The following is a 17,899-nucleotide window of genomic DNA, read 5'->3' as shown; positions in this document are numbered from 1 at the left end:
TTCACCTGGCCTGCTTGGCTTCCTTCTGATGGTCTCTGGTTCATCATCCTCTGGCCTGCCTGGCTTTCTTCTAATGGTCTCTGGTTCATCACCTGGTCTGCTTGGACTCTTCCTTCGTCCCTCTGGTTCATCATCGCCTGGCTTACCTGGCTTCCTTATGATGGTTTCTGGTTCATCATCACCTGGCCTGCCTGGCTTCCTTCTGATGGTGTCTGGTTCATCACTGGTCTGCTTGGACTCTTCCTTCGTCCCTCTGGTTCATCATCGCCTGGCTTGCCTGGCTTCTAGATGGGGTCTTCCTTGTGGTTTCCGGCTCGTGGAAACCAGGCCTACTCGGTTTCTTCGCTGTCCTGATTGGTTCAGTATCATTGATCCTTCCTGGTTCTCTTCTTTTAACTCGATCGGTTGGTTTCTTGTCTCTGTTTTCTGGCTCTTTGTCCAGCCTCCCTGGTCTCTTTATTGGGGATGGCTGGTCTCTAACCCTTGCGTTGGTCGTGTCCTCTGGCTCGGGCCTGTGCACCTTCCTGATGGTTTTCTTCTCTGGTTCTTTACCCCTGGTAGGTTTCTCTTTGATCACTTTCCCCACAAGTTCTCCTGGGATCACTTTCCTTACCCTTCTCTTTGGGGATTTCTTCTCCTTGTCGCTCATCTCTGTATCGCTAGACTCGGTCTCCTCCTCTGTCTCACTCGTATATTCCCCACTTTCGTAATAATACGTCTCTTCGTGGACGGATTCTTTGACCGTCGAACTTCTGACGCTTCGGGACACTTCCATAGTCATACTGGTCGTGTGGGTTTCATGGTATGTGTTCAGCATCTCTGAGTCTATGTAGGTACGTGTCACATCATCCACATCTGTGTACTCTATGAGTTTGCCGGTGGTGTCTGTTATCTCTGGTTCGTCATCACCTGGCTCCCCTGGTCTCCTCTTTATGGTCTCTGGTTCATCATCACCTGGCTTGCCTGGTCTCCTCTTTATGGTCTCTGGTTCATCATCACCTGGCTCCCCTGGTCTCCTCTTTATGGTCTCTGGTTCATCATCACCTGGCTCCCCTGGTCTCCTCTTTATGGTCTCTGGTTCATCATCACCTGGCTTGCCTGGTCTCCTCTTTATGGTCTCTGGTTCATCATCACCTGGCCTGCCTGGTCTCCTCTTTGTGGTCTCTGGCTCGTCATCACCTGGCCTGCCTGGTCTCCTCTTTGTGGTCTCAGGTTCATCATCACCTGGCCTGCCTGGTCTCCTCTTTATGGTCTCTGGTTCATCATCACCTGGCCTGCCTGGTCTCCTCTTTGTGGTCTCTGGTTCATCATCACCTGGCCTGCCTGGTCTCCTCTTTATGGTCTCTGGTTCATCATCACCTGGCCTGCCTGGTCTCCTCTTTGTGGTCTCTGGTTCATCATCACCTGGCCTGCCTGGTCTCCTCTTTGTGGTCTCTGGCTCATCATCACCTGGCCTGCCTGGTCTCCTCTTTATGGTCTCTGGTTCATCATCACCTGGCCTGCCTGGTCTCCTCTTTATGGTCTCTGGTTCATCATCACCTGGCCTGCCTGGTCTCCTCTTTGTGGTCTCTGGCTTATCATCACCTGGCCTGCCTGGTCTCCTCTTTGTGGTCTCTGGCTCATCATCACCTGGCCGACCAGGTCTCCTCCTTGTTCTATCTGGCTGTTCACCGGGTTCTGGTTTCTTTTTGGGTGCCTTTTGGTCCTGAAGTGGCCGCTTGGTCGTGATCTCTGGCTTCATATCGCCTGGTTTACCTGGCCTTTTCTTTGTTGTTTCCGGTTGATCATAACCAAGTCTTCCAGGCTTCCTCGTTGTTGTCTCGGGTTCATCATCAACTGGCTTGCCCAACCTCGGTTTCCTCGTTATGGTCTCCGGTTTCTCATCACCTGGCCTGCCTGGCTTCCTTCTGATGGTCTCTGGTTCATCATCACCTGGCCTGCCTGGCTTCCTTCTGATGGTCTCTGGTTCATCATCACCTGGCCTGCCTGGCTTCCTTCTGATGGTCTCTGGTTCATCATCACCTGGTCTTCCTGGCTTCCTTCTGATGGTCTCTGGTTCATCATCACCTGGCCTGCCTGGCTTCCTTCTGATGGTCTCTGGTTCATCATCACCTGGCCTGCCTGGCTTCCTTCTGATGGTCTCTGGTTCATCATCACCTGGCCTGCCTGGCTTCCTTCTGATGGTCTCTGGTTCATCATCTCCTGGCCTGCCTGGCTTCCTTCTGATAGTTTCTGGTTCTTCCTCACCTGGTCTGCCTGGCTTCCTTCTGATGGTCTCTGGTTCATCTCCTGGTCTACTTGGACTTGTCCTTCTGATGGTCTCTGGCTCATCTCCTGGTCTACTTGGACTCTTCCTTCTGATGGTTTCCGGTTCATCACCTGGTCTACTAGGACTCTTCCTTCTGATTGTCTCTGGCTCATCATCACCTGGTCTACTTGGACTCTTCCTTCTTCCTTCTGGTTCTTCATCACCTGGCCTGCCTGGCTTCCTTCCAATGGTCTCTGGCTCCTCTTCACCCGGCCTGCCTGGCTTCCTTCTGATGGTCTCTGGTTCATCACCTGGCCTACTTGGACTCTTCCTTCTTATGGTCTCTGGTTCATCACCTGGTCTACTTGGACTCTTCCTTCTGATAGTCTCTGGTTCTTCCTCACCTGGCCTGCCTGGCTTTCTCCTGATGGTGTCTGGTTCATCACCTGGTCTACTTGGACTCTTCTTTCTGATGGTCTCTGGTTCATCATCACCTGGCCTGCTTGGCTTCCTTCTGATGGTCTCTGGTTCATCATCACCTGGCCTGCTTGGCTTCCTTCTGATGGTCTCTGGTTCATCATCACCTGGCCTGCCTGGTTTCCTTCTGATGGTCTCTGGTTCATCATCACCTGGCCTGCTTGGACTCTTCCTTCTGATGGTCTCTGGTTCTTCCTCACCTGGCCTACCTGGCTTCCTTCTGATGGTCTCTGGTTCATCATCTCCTGGCTTGCCTGGTTTCCTTCTGATGGTCTCTGGTTCATCATCATCTGGCCTACCTGGCTTCCTTCTGATGGTCTCTGGTTCATCCTCACCTGGCCTGCCTGGCTTCCTTCTGATGGTCTCTGGTTCATAACCTGGTCTACTTGGACTCTTCCTTCTGATGGTCTCTGGTTCTTCCTCACCTGGCCTGCCTGGCTTCCTTCTGATGGTCTTCTGGTTCATCACCTGGTCTACTTGGACTCTTCCTTCTGATGATCTCTGGTTCTTCCTCACCTGGCCTGCCTGGCTTTCTTCTGGTGGTCTCTGGTTCATCACCTGGTCTACTTGGACTCTTCCTTCTGATGGTCTCTGGTTCTTCCTCACCTGGCCTGCCTGGCTTCCTTCTGAGAGTCTCTGGTTCATCATCACCTGGCCTGCCTGGCTTCCTTCTGATGGTCTCTGGTTCATCATCACCTGGCCTGCCTGGCTTCCTTCTGATGGTCTCTGGTTCATCATCGCCTGGCCTGCTTGGACTCTTCCTTCTGATGGTCTCTGGTTCATCATCACCTGGCCTGCCTGGCTTCCTTCTGATGGTCTCTGGTTCATCATCACCTGGCCTGCCTGGCTTCCTTCTGATGGTCTCTGGTTCATCATCACCTGGCCTGCCTGGCTTCCTTCTGATGGTCTCTGGTTCATCATCACCTGGCCTGCCTGGCTTCCTTCTGATGGTCTCTGGTTCATCATCACCTGGCCTGCCTGGCTTCCTTCTGATGGTCTCTGGTTCATCACCTGGTCTACTTGGACTCTTCCTTCTGATGGTCTCTGGTTCATCATCATCACCTGGCCTGCCTGGCTTCCTTCTGATGGTCTCTGGTTCATCATCATCATCATCATGTGGCTTGTCTACTTCATATGTTCGTCGCTTTACAAGATTTATTTCCTCATCAGTGAAGTGAGTTGTCAACATTTCTTCGGTTCTTGCCGTTACTTTACTGACTGTTGAGTGTCTGGTAACACTGGTCTGGTATGATTCCCTCACAGATTCGGTGATATCATACCTTTCAGTATCATCTGTTGTAGTTCTGACAAGATAATCTGGTTCATCACCTGGTCTACTTGGACTCTTCCTTCTTCCCTCTGGTTCATCATCACCTGGCCTGCCTGGCTTCCTTCTGATGGTCTCTGGTTCATCATCACCTGGCCTGCTTGGCTTCCTTCTGATGGTCTCTGGTTCATCATCACCTGGCCTGCCTGGCTTCCTTCTGATGGTCTCTGGTTCTTCATCGCCTGGCCTGCCTGGCTTCCTTCTGATGGTCTCAGGTTCTTCATCGCCTGGCCTGCCTGGCTTCCTTCTGATGGTCTCTGGCTCTTCATCGCCTGGCCTGCCTGGCTTCCTTCTGATGGCCTCTGGTTCATCACCTGGTCTACTTGGACTCTTCCTTCTAATGGTCTCTGGTTCATCACCTGGTCTACTTGGACTCTTCCTTCTAATGGTCTCTGGTTCATCATCACCTGGCCTGCTTGGCTTCCTTCTGATGGTCTCTGGTTCATCACCTGGTCTACTTGGACTCTTCCTTCTGATGGTCTCTGGTTCTTCATCACCTGGCCTGCCTGGCTTCTTTCTGATGGTCTCTGGTTCATCACCTGGTCTACTTGGACTCTTCCTTCTGATGGTCTCTGGTTCTTCATCACCTGGCCTCCCTGGCTTCTTTCTGATGGTCTCTGGTTCATCACCTGGTCTGCTTGGACTCTTTCTTCTTATGGTTTCTGGTTCATCCTCACCTGGCCTGCCTGGTTTCTTTCTGATGGCCTCTGGTTCATCATCACCTGGCTTGCCTGGCTTCCTTCTGATGGTCTCTGGTTCTTCATCACCCGGCCTGCCTGGCTTTCTTCTGATGGTCTCTGGTTCTTCATCACCTGGCCTGCCTGGCTTCCTTCTGATGGTTTCTGGCTCATCATCACCTGGTCTGCCTGGCTTCCTTCTGATGGACTCTGGTTCTTCATCCTCTGGCCTACCTGGCTTCTTTCTGATGGTCTCCGGTTCATCATCATCTGGCCTACCTGGTTTCCTTCTGATGCTCTCTGGTTCATCATCATCTGGCCTGCTTGGCTTCCTCCTGATGGTCTCTGGTTCATCATCATCTGGCCTACCTGGCTTCCTTCTGATCGTCTCTGGTTCATCATCACCTGGCCTGCCCGGCTTCCTTCTAATGGTCTCCGGTTCATCATCACCTGGCCTGCCTGGCTTCCTTCTGATGGCCTCTGGTTCATCACCTGGTCTACTTGGACTCTTCCTTCTGATGGTCTCTGTTTCATCATCACCTGGCCTGCTTGGCTTCCTTCTGATGGTCTCTGGTTCATCAGGTCTACTTGGACTCTTCCTTCTGATTGTTTCTGGTTCCTCACCTGGCCTGCTTGGCTTCCTTCTGATGGTCTCTGGCTCATCACCTGGTCTACTTGGGCTCTTCTTTCTGATGGTCTCTGGTTCATCTCCTGGTCTACTTGGACTCTTCCTTCTAATGGTCTCTGGTTCATAACCTGGTCTGCTTGGACTCTTCTTTCTGATGGTCTCTGGTTCATTACCTGGTCTACTTGGACTCTTCCTTCTGATGGTTTCTGGTTCATCACCTGGTCTACTTGGACTCTTCCTTCTGATGGTCTCTGGTTCATCATCACCTGGCCTGCTTGGCTTCCTTCTGATGGACTCTGGTTCATCATCACCTGGCTTGCCTGGCTTCTTTCTGATGGTCTCTGGTTCATCTGGTCTACTTGGACTCTTCCTTCTGATAGTTTCTGGTTCCTCACCTGGCCTGCTTGGCTTCCTTCTGATGGTCTCTGGCTCATCACCTGGTCTACTTGGACTCTTCTTTCTGATGGTCTCTGGTTCATCACCCGGTCTACTTGGACTCTTCTTTCTGATGGTCTCTGGTTCATAACCTGGTCTGTTTGGACTCTTCCTTCTGATGGTCTCTGGTTCATCACCTGGTCTACTGGGACTCTTCTTTCTTAATTCTGGTTTGTCAGGACTCTTACTTCTTGTCTTTGGAGTGGGGTCATCCCTCTTGATAGGGGCCTTCTTTGTTCCCTCCGGTTCATCTGGTTTCAGTGGTGTCTTTTTCGTGGGTTTGCTTGGTCTTCCTTTTGAAACCTCTGGTTCGACGTCTTCCTCTCGATCTGGACGAATCCTTGTTGTTTTTAAGTCGACACTGGTCGAACGGCTCTCCGTCAAAGATTCTTCCGCTTTCAGTTTTATGGTACTGATTGAAGTATATCTGGTGGTACTGGTTCTGTATGATTCATTAGAGACCTTTCTCGTAATGTCAATAATTTCATTTCCATCAATATCTTCTCTCACAACAGTTTCTGGTTCATCATCACTTGAATGATCTGGTCTCTTCTTTAAGGGTTCTTCCTCATCATCACCTGGCCTGCCTGGCTTCCTTCTTATGATCTCTAGTTCATCATCACCTGGCCTACCTGGCTTCCTTCTGATGGTCTCTGGTTCTTCATCACCTGGCCTGCCTGGCTTCCTTCTGATGGTTTCTGGTTCTTCATCACCTGGCCTGCCTGGCTTCCTTTTAATTGGTTCTGGCTCATCACCTGGTCTGCTTGGACTCTTCCTTCTGATGGTCTCTGGTTCTTCATCGCCTGGCCTGCCTGGCTTCCTTCTGATGGTGTCAGGTTCTTCATCACCTGGCCTGCCTGGCTTCCTTCTAATGGTTTCTGGTTCTTCATCACCTGGCCTGCCTGGCTTCCTTCTGATGGTTTCTGGCTCATCACCTGGTCTGCTTGGACTCTTCCTTCTGATGGTCTCTGGCTCTTCATCACCTGGCCTGCCTGGCTTCCGTCTGATAGTCTCTGGTTCTTCATCACCTGGCCTACCTGGCTTCCTTCTGATGGTGTCTGGTTCTTCATCACCTGGCCTGCCTGGCTTCCTTCTGATGGTCTCTGGTTCTTCATCATCTGGTCTGCCTGGCTTCCTTCTGATGGTCTCTGGTTCATCACCTGGTCTACTTGGACTCTTCCTTCTGACAGTCTCAGGTTCATCATCACCTGGCCTGCTTGGACTCTTCCTTCTGATGGTCTCTGGTTCATCATCACCTGGCCTGCCTGGCTTTCTCCTGATGGTCCCTGGTTCTTCATCACCTGGCCTGCCTGGCTTTCGTCTGATGGTCTCTGGTTCTTCATCACCTGGCCTGCCTGGCTTCCTTCTAATGGTCTCTGGTTCTTCCTCACCTGGCCTGCCTGGCTTCCTTCTGATAGTCTCTGGTTCATCATCACCTGGCCTGCTTGGCTTTCTTCTGATGGTCTCTGGTTCTTCCTCACCTGGCCTGCCTGGCTTCCTTCTGATGGTCTCTGGTTCATCACCTGGTCTACTTGGACTCTTCCTTCTGATGGTCTCTGGTTCCTCATCACCTGGCCTGCTTGGACTCTTCCTTCTGATGATCTCTGGTTCTTCATCACCTGGCCTGCTTGGCTTCCTTCTGATGGTCTCTGGTTCTTCCTCACCTGGCCTGCCTGGCTTCCTCCTGATGGTCTCTGGTTCTTCATCACCCGGCCTTCCTGGCTTCCTTCTGATGGTCTCTGGTTCTTCCTCACCTGGCCTGCCTGGCTTCCTTCTGATGGTCTCTGGTTCTTGCTCACCTGGCCTGCTAGGACTCTTCCTTCTGATGGTCTCTGGTTCATCCTCACCTGGCCTGCTAGGACTCTTCCTTCTGATGGTCTCTGGTTCATCATCACCTGGCCTGCCTGGCTTCCTTCTGATTGTCTCTGGTTCTTCATCACCAGGTCTGCCTGGCTTCCTTCTGATGGTCTCTGGTTCTTCATCACCTGGCTTGCCTGGTTTCCTTCTAATAGTCTCTGGTTCTTCATCTCCTGGCCTGCCTGGCTTCCTTCTGATGGTCTCTGGTTCTTCATCTCCTGGTCTGCCTGGCTTCCTTCTGATGGTCTCTGGTTCATCATCACCTGGCCTACCTGGCTTCCTTCTGATGCTCTCTGGTTCTTCCTCACCTGGTTTGCCTGGCTTTCTTCTGATGGTCTCTGGTTCATCACCTGGTCTACTAGGACTCTTCCTTCTGATGGTCTCTGGTTCATCCTCACCTGGCCTGCTAGGACTCTTCCTTCTGATGGTCTCTGGTTCATCATCACCTGGCCTGCCTGGCTTCCTTCTGATTGTCTCTGGTTCTTCATCACCAGGTCTGCCTGGCTTCCTTCTGATGGTCTCTGGTTCTTCATCACCTGGCTTGCCTGGCTTCCTTCTAATAGCCTCTGGTTCTTCATCTCCTGGCCTGCTCGGCTTCCTTCTGATGGTCTCTGGTTCTTCATCTCCTGGCTTGCCTGGCTTTCTTCTGATAGTCTCTGGTTCTTCTTCACCTGGCCTGCCCGGCTTCCTTCTGATGGTCTCTGGTTCTTCATCTCCTGGCCTGCCTGGCTTCCTTCTCATGGTCTCTGGTTCATCATCACCTGGCTTGCTTGGCTTCCTTCTGATGGTTTCTGGTTCCTCATCACCTGGCCTGCCTGGCTTCCTTCTGATAGTCTCTGGTTCTTCCTCACCTGGCCTGCCTGGCTTCCTTCTGATTGTCTCTGGTTCCTCATCACCTGGCCTGCCTGGCCTCCTTCTGATAGTCTCTGGTTCTTCCTCACCTGGCCTGCCTGGCTTCCTTCTGATTGTCTCTGGTTCTTCATCACCTGGCCTGCCTGGCCTCCTTCTGATGGTCTCTGGTTCTTCATCTCCTGGCCTGCCTGGCTTCCTTCTGATGGTGTCTGGTTCTTCATCACCTGGCCTGCCTGGCTTCCTTCTGATGGTCTCTGGTTCTTCATCACCTGGCCTGCCTGGCCTCCTTCTGATGGTCTCTGGTTCTTCTTCGCCTGGCCTGCCTGGCTTTGTCTTTGTGTTTTCTGGTTCACCTGGCCTGCTTGGCTTCCTCTTTGTGTCGTCTGGTTCATCGCCAACTTTTCTGCCTGGAATCCTTTTTATTTTCTCTGGTTCATCACTTGACTTGAGTGGACTTTTCCTTCTCGTTTCTGGACTTAGTTTTCTTTTTTCTGGTGCCTCGTCATCCCCCGGTTTTGTCACAGGTTTTCTCTTTCCAGGTTCTGTATCCTTTGGCTTCTCTGGTTTACCTTCAGATGGCCGGGGTGTCTTTGAGAACTCGTCAATTCTTGTGCTTGTCACAGATGACCGTTTCTGTGTCACTGAAGTTTTCGTTACCCTTTGTGAAACATGTCTATGTGTGTCTGTTCTGTCATAGTCTGTTCTTTGTTTTCTGTCTGTGTCATGAAGTTCATGATCGCTGAGATCATCATGATGCGTACCTGGGATTTAACAAATTTAAAGTAAAACTCATTGGAAAAAAAAGATTAAATCTCACTATTAAGTACTCACCTTCACACTGAAATTAATGTCCCTCAGTGATTATATTATTCTCTGAGAAGTACCTGGTAGAGCTAATGGGCTATTTACAAGACATGCTGAACTATACTATCCATGCATTTTCAAAGTCAGATACATACCCAGACTTTGTGACATGCATCAGCTATTTTAAGTCACTGACGACTCGCTAGAGGCAATGCATATGTTCTTTGTCATTCAGCTGATTATTTATAATCATGCGTGACAAGGATGCATAACACATAATCTGAGTTCAAAATAGGCAAGGGTTGATGATGGCGATGACATACCTTCCTCCACTTTGGGCTGCTGGAGTTTGATTTCAGTATAGGACGTTTTTCTTACAAATTTAGCACCCTCGGGATGGTCGCCTTCGGTCGTAGACGTCACCCGGTACCCACCACTCAACGTCTCTATGGACTCTTCTGTGTTGATCACCCCATCCTCCTGGGCCCGGAGGTCGAACTCCTCGGAGAGTTGTGTTATCTGGTCTTCTGTCAATGTATCTAAGATGTCGTCAGCATCATTCACATGCTCTTTGACTGGCTCGTCTTCCTTCGTTTCACCTGTGAATTCAATCTTTTTCTAAGTACAACATACATCATTAGAAATTCTCAACATACTAAGAAGAAGGCAAGAGTATTGAAATCTGCGAATTTAACCATTCCAACTTTGTTTTTTTTTTTCTTAATCACTTGAATGAAATACAATAAGGCATAAACTCACTGTCTATAGTCTTTTCAGAGGTTACAGTGGATCGAATATCAGTCGTGAGAATATTCGAGCTTGAAGTCTTCTTCAAGATCCCTGTTAATTTCTTCTCAGGCTTGGGGGTCTCTTCTGTCGTTATGGTCTCATGGTGTGCGATGATATTCTTCATGTCAAGTGACCTGGTGCTGAGGTCAGTCTCTAGGTCCCATGTCTTGTGGACACGAGTGTCTTGCTTCTCAGATAATGTCTCGAAGTTCTCTCGTAGCCTCTGCTTGGGCTTGAGGCGTGGAGACCCCTCAGGACTTGGTTCTTGCACTGGAGCAAAGGGAACATTAATGCTTTCTCTGCTGTCTATACACCAGACGTTTCGTTGGTCATTTACAAACATCTTTCATTCAATGAAGGAAATGAGTTTATAAAAAAAAAAATTAATTTTCTTTTTATCTTTTTGTCAAAAGTATTTGTGCTAAGATGTCCTCATTAAATTCGGGTATCAATTAAGAGCAAAAAAAAAAAAAAGTGAAAAATGAAATGAGAGACTGAGAAAAAGTGTGAGGAAATGAGTTTAAAAAGGAAAGGGGTAGATGCAAATTGCAATTTAGGAAAATTGCTGGAGGAAAAAATTCTGAGTTGCTACCACATACCCTAATACTACCTCCTTCCTGTTCCCTCTCCCTTCTCTCCCCATCCTCCTCCTCAATCTTGCCTACCACATACCCTAACACTACCTCCTTCCTGTTCCCTCCCCCTTCTCTCTCCATCGTCCTCCCCAGTCTTGCCTACTCACTAACCTTTAGATTCGTGCAATTTCAAAATTTCCTTCAATGGTTGTGATCTTCTGGTGATAACCTCATCCTCGGGAGTTCGGCTGGATGGGTCAGGTGACTGACCACTAGGACGTGTTAAGGGTCTAGTGGATGGCTCCAGGTCTTCTGGTGTGTCTTTCTTCTTCTTCATGGAATCTCTTAAGGTTCTCACCAAACCAGGTGAGGTTTCCTCTACGGAAGGTGGCACTCAGTTAAATAAGCATCTTCAAAGCCATCGAATCAAATACTTAAAACTGTCAAGGTCATTCTATTTGAATATGAAATGGAAAGGTGAGGTAAAGTAAAAAGAAATATCTATTTCCAGGGGAAAAAAAATCATATCAGAATCATCGAGGTTACATTCAAGGGTGTACTTCAGTCGTCTGCACTTCAGGTGCAGCACGAACTGTATAGTGACAACTGTGGAGTTACCTTCAGATGAGTAGTGTTCAATGGACTCTGCCTCCTCTTCGCTCTCAGGCTCCTGAGGATCCACTGGCTCTGGACTCTCCGAGTCCCTGGGAGACTCTGTGCTGATGACCTCAGCTGAGGTGTGTGGTATTTGGTAAATATCATGTGTGGCATAGATTGTGTACCTTACCTGATAACATCTTTCTCTATTCACTGAATGAAAATTCTAAAAAAGCTTGTTAAGTTTTACAGCAGCATCAAGTACAGTACTAAATTACTTTTTTTTAAAACCGATTATGATAAGTTAAGCTTGTAGTCAAAAGGTTAAAAGCATAAAATCTAGATTAAATTTGTCTAAGTATAGCTTATTATATCAGTAATAAGACTTGTCCCCAACACTTCATGTAAAAGGTAAGCAAATTCAAATCCCAGTTAGTACCAGTAAGTACTTCGTTAAGTAAGTATGAGGACGTAGTTAAAACCTAGGATTTCACCAAAATGAATAAAATCAAGGTAGGTAGTAAACATACTTGTATGTGTAGGACGCTTAGTAATATTAGAGACGAGACGACTGCTCTCCACCACTGATGCAGTCTCTCGTGTGGCCAGAACTGATAAAAGAAAACGAGCGATATCTTATTACTAGAGAAAATATTTAGGTATAACTTAACTATTTTGATGATCAATACCTCATCTCAAGTTAACATTAAATTTCGTGTGACAGACAAGTATATCTTGTGGGTTACAAGAAATTTCATCTTACCCGAAGACTTGACTCTTTCTTGTGCTGACTCTGTTGTCGTTACTGTTGTGGTGTCAGTTGTCGACTTCCTAAGAGCTCGGAGGCCAAAGAGAGGTCGACCTGAGGAATCTTTTGGCTCAAATTCTTCCTCTTTGGGCTCCTCTGGTCTTGTAGATGGATGTGGATCCTCATGAGGCTTTGGCTCTTCACTTGTTCCTGTGGTATCGGGTTGATCTCCCCTGGGCGTGCTTTCACCTACGGTTAAATGACTGACTTTAGATTCACATGAACTAGTCCCTGGAATTCTTCCATATCTTCTCAAGTCCACATACATATTACTGGATTTCTCAAAATAATGTTTTGAATCCTTTATTTAGTGATCTATATCAATAAGTATCTAAAAATTCTTTATCCCCGAGAATTTAAACGAAATTTAAGCAGACTTTTGTCGTAAACTTATGTCAAAACAATACGTTGCATGTGTATACGTGGAAGAAGACTTCAATTACATGTGGATGGAGGTGACCGTCTCTTGAGAGCTCTGAGACCAAAGAGCGGCACGCCGTTCTCGTCGGTGGGTCCCACGCCATACGCGCTTACGATCTTGTCCACATCAGTCTGTTCCGTCGGAGGCTTTGACGGGGTGCGGCTCTGGCCCTTCTGGTACCTCAGGGGCTCGGCATATGGCTCGTCTGATGGCGCTGCTGACGAAGTAGTAATAAGAACAACATAATGATAATGTAGCCACTACTTTTATCATACGTGCTCGTATTTCCTTGCCTTGGCGAGGCAGGATGAGGAACGGAATCTTTGAGAAAACATTCTTCCTTCATTTCTTCTGTTCCGACTTTGATAAATTGATAATACAGGAAGGGAGGATACAAAGCTTAACCCTGCCTCATACTTTAGCATCTTCTACTAACAGATCTCCCCCACTCCCAACAAATAGACGAATGGCAAAACACATACACACTGAAATGACAAGTCAGTCAGTAAACAGTCGCCTTACCAACTCAGTCTTTAACTCCGCCCCACCAGACATACACCAACCAGATACAGCAGTCCCTAAACAAACAAAAACCGCACTTTTCCATCTACTACCAAGTCATCACTCATCCCTACATCTCTTCAAACACCATTCCAATACATTCCAAAACCCTTCATACCCTTTGATGCAACTACCACAACGATGACATCGGGCACTTATACTACTCAGTTGCTCCGCTCTTTCCATACACAGACGCACACACACGATCGCTACACTTTATGTCTTACGGTCTCCATCAGTGGAGATGGTCTGCTTCCTGAGAGCTGAAAGAGCCTCATAAAAATAGGAAGTATATAAATAAGTAACGTAATTTTTCAAGTTTGAATAATTTTCGGTGTTAATTTATGTATTCATGAACAAGAATTTAACGACTAATTATCTGAAACAAAATACCTTAATCAACACTGACAGAAAACATATCACAACTCTTGGATTTAGATCACTACAACGATGGAAGTTATGATCGGCCAGTCTCACCTGTTTTTGTGGGCTGAGGTTGTGTTCTCTCGGGTTTCCTGGCGTCTGGAGTCCTGGAGACAGGCTCCGTTTTCTTGGGTTCTTCGGGCTTCGAAAATCGGCCATACCTTCGAGGTTCCTCAGGCTTCACTGACCTGTCGAACCTTCTTGGTTCCTCGGGTTGTTTAGGTCTCTCTGGTTCCTCGGATTCGACAGGTTCGGCACTTGGTTCTCTGTCGGGCTCCTTGTAGGAGTCCCTAGAGGGCTTTCTGGAGGGCTTGGTGGTTGGGGTAACCTCGTCTGCAGGGGCGACATCGTCCACGTCAGGTTCTTCCGTGGTCGGGCGGGTGCGAGGCTCCTCCGCTGCCAAGGGTAAACACAGAATCAAAACAGTGTATTGGTGGGATGTGTCAAGCCTTGTGACGCGCACTACCAAGCAGCCATAGGACTGACTTTATCCCCCAGACTCGTATGTCAACAGTATGATATATGAAGGGTAATATGTGCATTATAATTCAGGGTAAACAAAGGTCATAGTAACGTGTACATAACTGTCATATCCCTAATACTACCAGTGGTATTGGTTTACATTTCCCTGATGCTTTGGGAGGGGCTTTATGGCAGTCTAACACGTTCTCAACTACCGACACAAAAGGAAAACTATGGTTAGTTAAGCATGCAAATCAGGGAAAAAGTCAAGCTGGTTAAGAAGTCAATCTCAAGGTACAAAAGCAATATGTTGTTGGCAGGCATTCAGCCATTAGCAAAGACTACAGTTTACCACGACCAGACTACGTCGTCAGCCATGCAACCTTAGGTCACCACCGTTGACAGTGTTAGCACACCAAACTTATTTTCACCGTCATTCTTGGCAAATGGCGACTTTCAAAAGACACATTCTGATGTTGGCACCTGATCATGCTGGTCGTACTGATAGATTTACAGTCAACTATCCTCATGGTTTACTTGGGCACATCAGTAAACTCACTGAATTTTAGGTCAACAGACTCACCGTCTTCTCGTCAGTCATCCAACGCAGGTTGACACTGAGGGTGATGACATAGATCGTATACAGTCTGAGAGATCTGGGGACGTACTCTCAAGTCCCTCCCCAAGAAGCCACGTCTCTGACCTCAAGTTTAGTGGTTCCCCCTCACACTCACATCCACAACACGAGGATGGGTACGTAAGTCGCCCCAGAGTAAACAACGTCCCAGTAACATCTTACCCTTAAAAGAATTTTTTTTTTGCACGATGAGAGAAAGGATGATTTACTCATTGATTACAGTGACATCATGCTATTTACTGATGTGCCCACTTGTGAAGGGGTTGAAAAAAAAAAATGAGAATCCAAGTACAGAACTAATCTATCCATGTGGCCTCGTACATTCTCCTTACAGGCATTGTATTCTCCTACGGTAACACTGCATCTTCCTACGGTAACAGTGTATCCTTTTACGGTAACACTGTATCCTGCTACGGTAACACTGTATCCTCCTACGGTAACCAAAAGTCCCTTAAGAGAGAGGCGTTACTAAACAGATGCTCCTCCATGGCAGCCGAGACCAGCGATACTCACACTGGAAGAGTTTGATCTTATGTGTGATTCCCTTCACTCCCACCATGGGGTTTCCGTCTTTATCTCTCACAGGAGACAAGACAAACCCATCTGTGTCAGTGCGTGAGTTTTGCCTCCTGAACGAATGCCTTGGGTTTGGTCCGTGAGGTGAGGACGTGCCTGCAGAGGTGACGTCCGCATTGGAGACAGTAAAGGGGTTCTTCAGGTCGAAGGAGGAGGTGCTTATGGAGAACAGTTTGTTGGCGTAGGACAGGATAGACAGCGAAGGTAGTGCTAGTGTGGGGTCAAAACTCGTGTTAAAAGTTAGTGGGAGAAATCATTTTTTTTTTTTTCTTTTAGTATAAGCGTTCCTGTTTTGGGGAGGAGGAGGAGGGAAGGGAAGGGGAGGGTGGACAAAACATTTTGACAAGGCATCAAGATCTGAACATGAATATGACTGCTGGTTTCCTCTAGCGGCAACAACTGACATTTGAGTAGACAGTACAAAGTTAAACGAAGGTTTAATGATTGAACAGCTTAACCATATTTAGCGGAAACAAGTTGTTAGATATTAGCAACCTGGGCCTTATTCAACGACGGGTGATAACACTGGGACCTGCTACAGCGAAAAAAAAAAACAACGTACATCTGGAGAGTGGTTTTCGTGTGGTGCCCGCAAGTCTTGGCTCCTCAGAGGCCTCGGGTCTGGTCGCTTTGGGTTCGGTGGGACGTTTCGGTTGAGTGGTGGTGGAGGGCCTGGTTGGAGCCTTGCCTGGCGAGGACGTTGCAGGGGTTGTGGTCCGGCTTCCGGGACGCTTGGCTAACCGCATTTGCCCTCGAATGATACGCCGTTCTTCGTATGTCTCTGCCTTCTCCAACTGTACGTGAATATCAAACGTGTATTATGATGCCGTACGTATCACTGAAAACGATAAGACTTCAAGATTTAGGTTCTAATGGAATATTACACTTATTCTGTATACAAAATACCTCAAGGGACGCTGGAAGACTCACCATGTTTTCAAGAAGAGTGACATCGAAAATGGTCTCGATGCTAAGGAGGTACTGTGGCAGGTTCTCACGCGAGACCTCCAAGTCCTCGAGCAGCTTCTTGTTGCTACCAGTGCGTTCGATGCGGCGGATTTTGTTCGTGTTGATGCCGCTGTCAACCGGCTTCCCTGTGACAAAGCGGCTGGGAGATCCTTCTTTCGTGAAAGGAGCGGGAGATCCTTCCTTGCTGCGTGGGGCAGGAGATGCTTCTTTGCTTCGTGGCACTGGAGAGCCATCCTTCGTCATGGGCGAAGGAGACCGCTCCTTCTTGAGAGGCAGCACGGTGTCGGGTTCCTCCTCATCTGTTAGCGTTGGTTCCTCGCCCGCGTCAGACGGCTCGGGTTTCTTTGGTTCCTTGCGAGTCACCGTCGTATGAGTTGCGGCCATGGCGTTCATCACCAGCTTGCTGGAGGTCATTTTGATGTCCTCTTCCACTGGCTCTGGAGCGGATCTTTCCACTGGCTCTGGGGCGGATTTTTCCACTGGTTCTGGGGCGGATTTTTCCACTGGTTCTGGGGTGGACTTTTCCACCGGTTCGTCTCCATCTCCTTCACCCAGTGGATGGAAATATTTCGGCACAATACGAGGTTCCTTTACGGGCTTTCTCTCTCTGGTTTCTTCGGCTTCTCGTCCTTCTTGAGTGGGGACTTTAGCACAGGTCTCCTGATGGGTGATGGGACGGGGTCTTGCTTGGGTTGTTCAAACAGGGACCTCTTTGAGCTCACTGATTCCTTAATCTCGTAAGAGGGCTTCCTAGTAGGTCTGTCCCTCCTGTTGTCGGGTTGAGAAGTCCTGAGGTTAAACACAGACCTTCGCGTTGCAACATCAGACGTGGTGATATTCTTTTCAGTAACAGATTTAGTGATGATGGACTTTTCAACATCCTCAATGAGTTTTGTGGGTATTTCCTCTGGCTTCTTCCGCACCGGTTCATCCTCTTCTGGAGCCTCCTCATGAGACGTCGGTGCATCTCTTGGTATTTCTTCTGGTATTCCATTTTCCTTACCTTCGTTTTCATTCGATGGATAATCTTCTTCGTCAGGATGGTCTTCAGAGGGCCTTTCCTCCTTTGGCTTTCTCCTGGTGTCCTCACTTGGTTTCTCAGGGGCGCCTTCGCTTGGCTTTCTGATCGTCTCTTCACTTGGCTTTCTCTCATATGGCTTCCTCCTCTCGGGCGCTTTCGTGGAGTCGTCAGGCCTCACAGACGACAACTTAGGCTCGCTTGGCTTCCTCTCAAATGAGTTCCGCTTCTCCGTCAGCCAAGGTCTGTCTCTGGTTGTTCGTTTGGTTTCTGGCTGCTTTCTTCGGGATGGTTCACTCTCCTTGGGAGTAACCCCCTTATCGGCTGGACGACTTTCCAAAGGCTTTGATTTCCTTGGTTTGCCCACATCCTCTTTCACGGGGGAGGTCTCATCTTCTTCAGGAGAAAGTTCGTCTTCCAGAGGCTTCCTTCTGGTCTTCTTCTCCGGTTCTGTGTCCTGAGGTTCTGCGTCGGATGGCTCGTCAGGGTGTTTGAGATGTTCGTCAGGGGCGGAGTCAGAAGCATCCTCTTGAGAGTCAGGTGGAGACTGGTACTCAGAGGGCTCCCGGACGATGGACGGTCTGTGAACGGTTTGATAAGGCAGATCCGGCTCGCAGGACACGTCCTCAATCGTAAGGTCGTCGTCTTCGTCGACAGGAAGAGGCTTCATATCCTCTGTCATTGGAGTCTCGGGAAGTGTGACGACAGGATCCTTAGAGTGCGGGACAGACAGTGATGACTTTGGTTTTTCCTTTGGC

The 17,899-nt window shown here is 48.5% G+C and overlaps 1 protein-coding gene across 1 annotated transcript; it reads right to left on the bottom strand.

Annotated features, from left to right (window-relative positions):
• Positions 1–220: 220 nt before the first annotated feature.
• On the bottom strand, positions 221–17,557 carry LOC139750641 (uncharacterized). The gene is made up of 12 exons (XM_071665317.1): positions 16,085–17,557; positions 15,717–15,948; positions 13,534–13,875; positions 12,518–12,712; positions 12,030–12,263; positions 11,797–11,877; positions 11,288–11,401; positions 10,841–11,047; positions 10,065–10,364; positions 9,629–9,904; positions 3,422–9,262; positions 221–3,150 (listed from the first exon to the last, which is right to left on the bottom strand). Exons 1-12 carry the CDS (start codon positions 16,535–16,537, stop codon positions 221–223), a joined length of 11,205 nt encoding a protein of 3,734 aa, XP_071521418.1. The 5' UTR covers positions 16,538–17,557.
• Positions 17,558–17,899: the final 342 nt, after the last annotated feature.

Source organism: Panulirus ornatus, chromosome 10 (genome assembly GCF_036320965.1).
Source record: "Panulirus ornatus isolate Po-2019 chromosome 10, ASM3632096v1, whole genome shotgun sequence".
NCBI lineage: Eukaryota > Metazoa > Arthropoda > Malacostraca > Decapoda > Palinuridae > Panulirus > Panulirus ornatus.
This window is presented reverse-complemented; position numbering and strand designations above follow the sequence as displayed.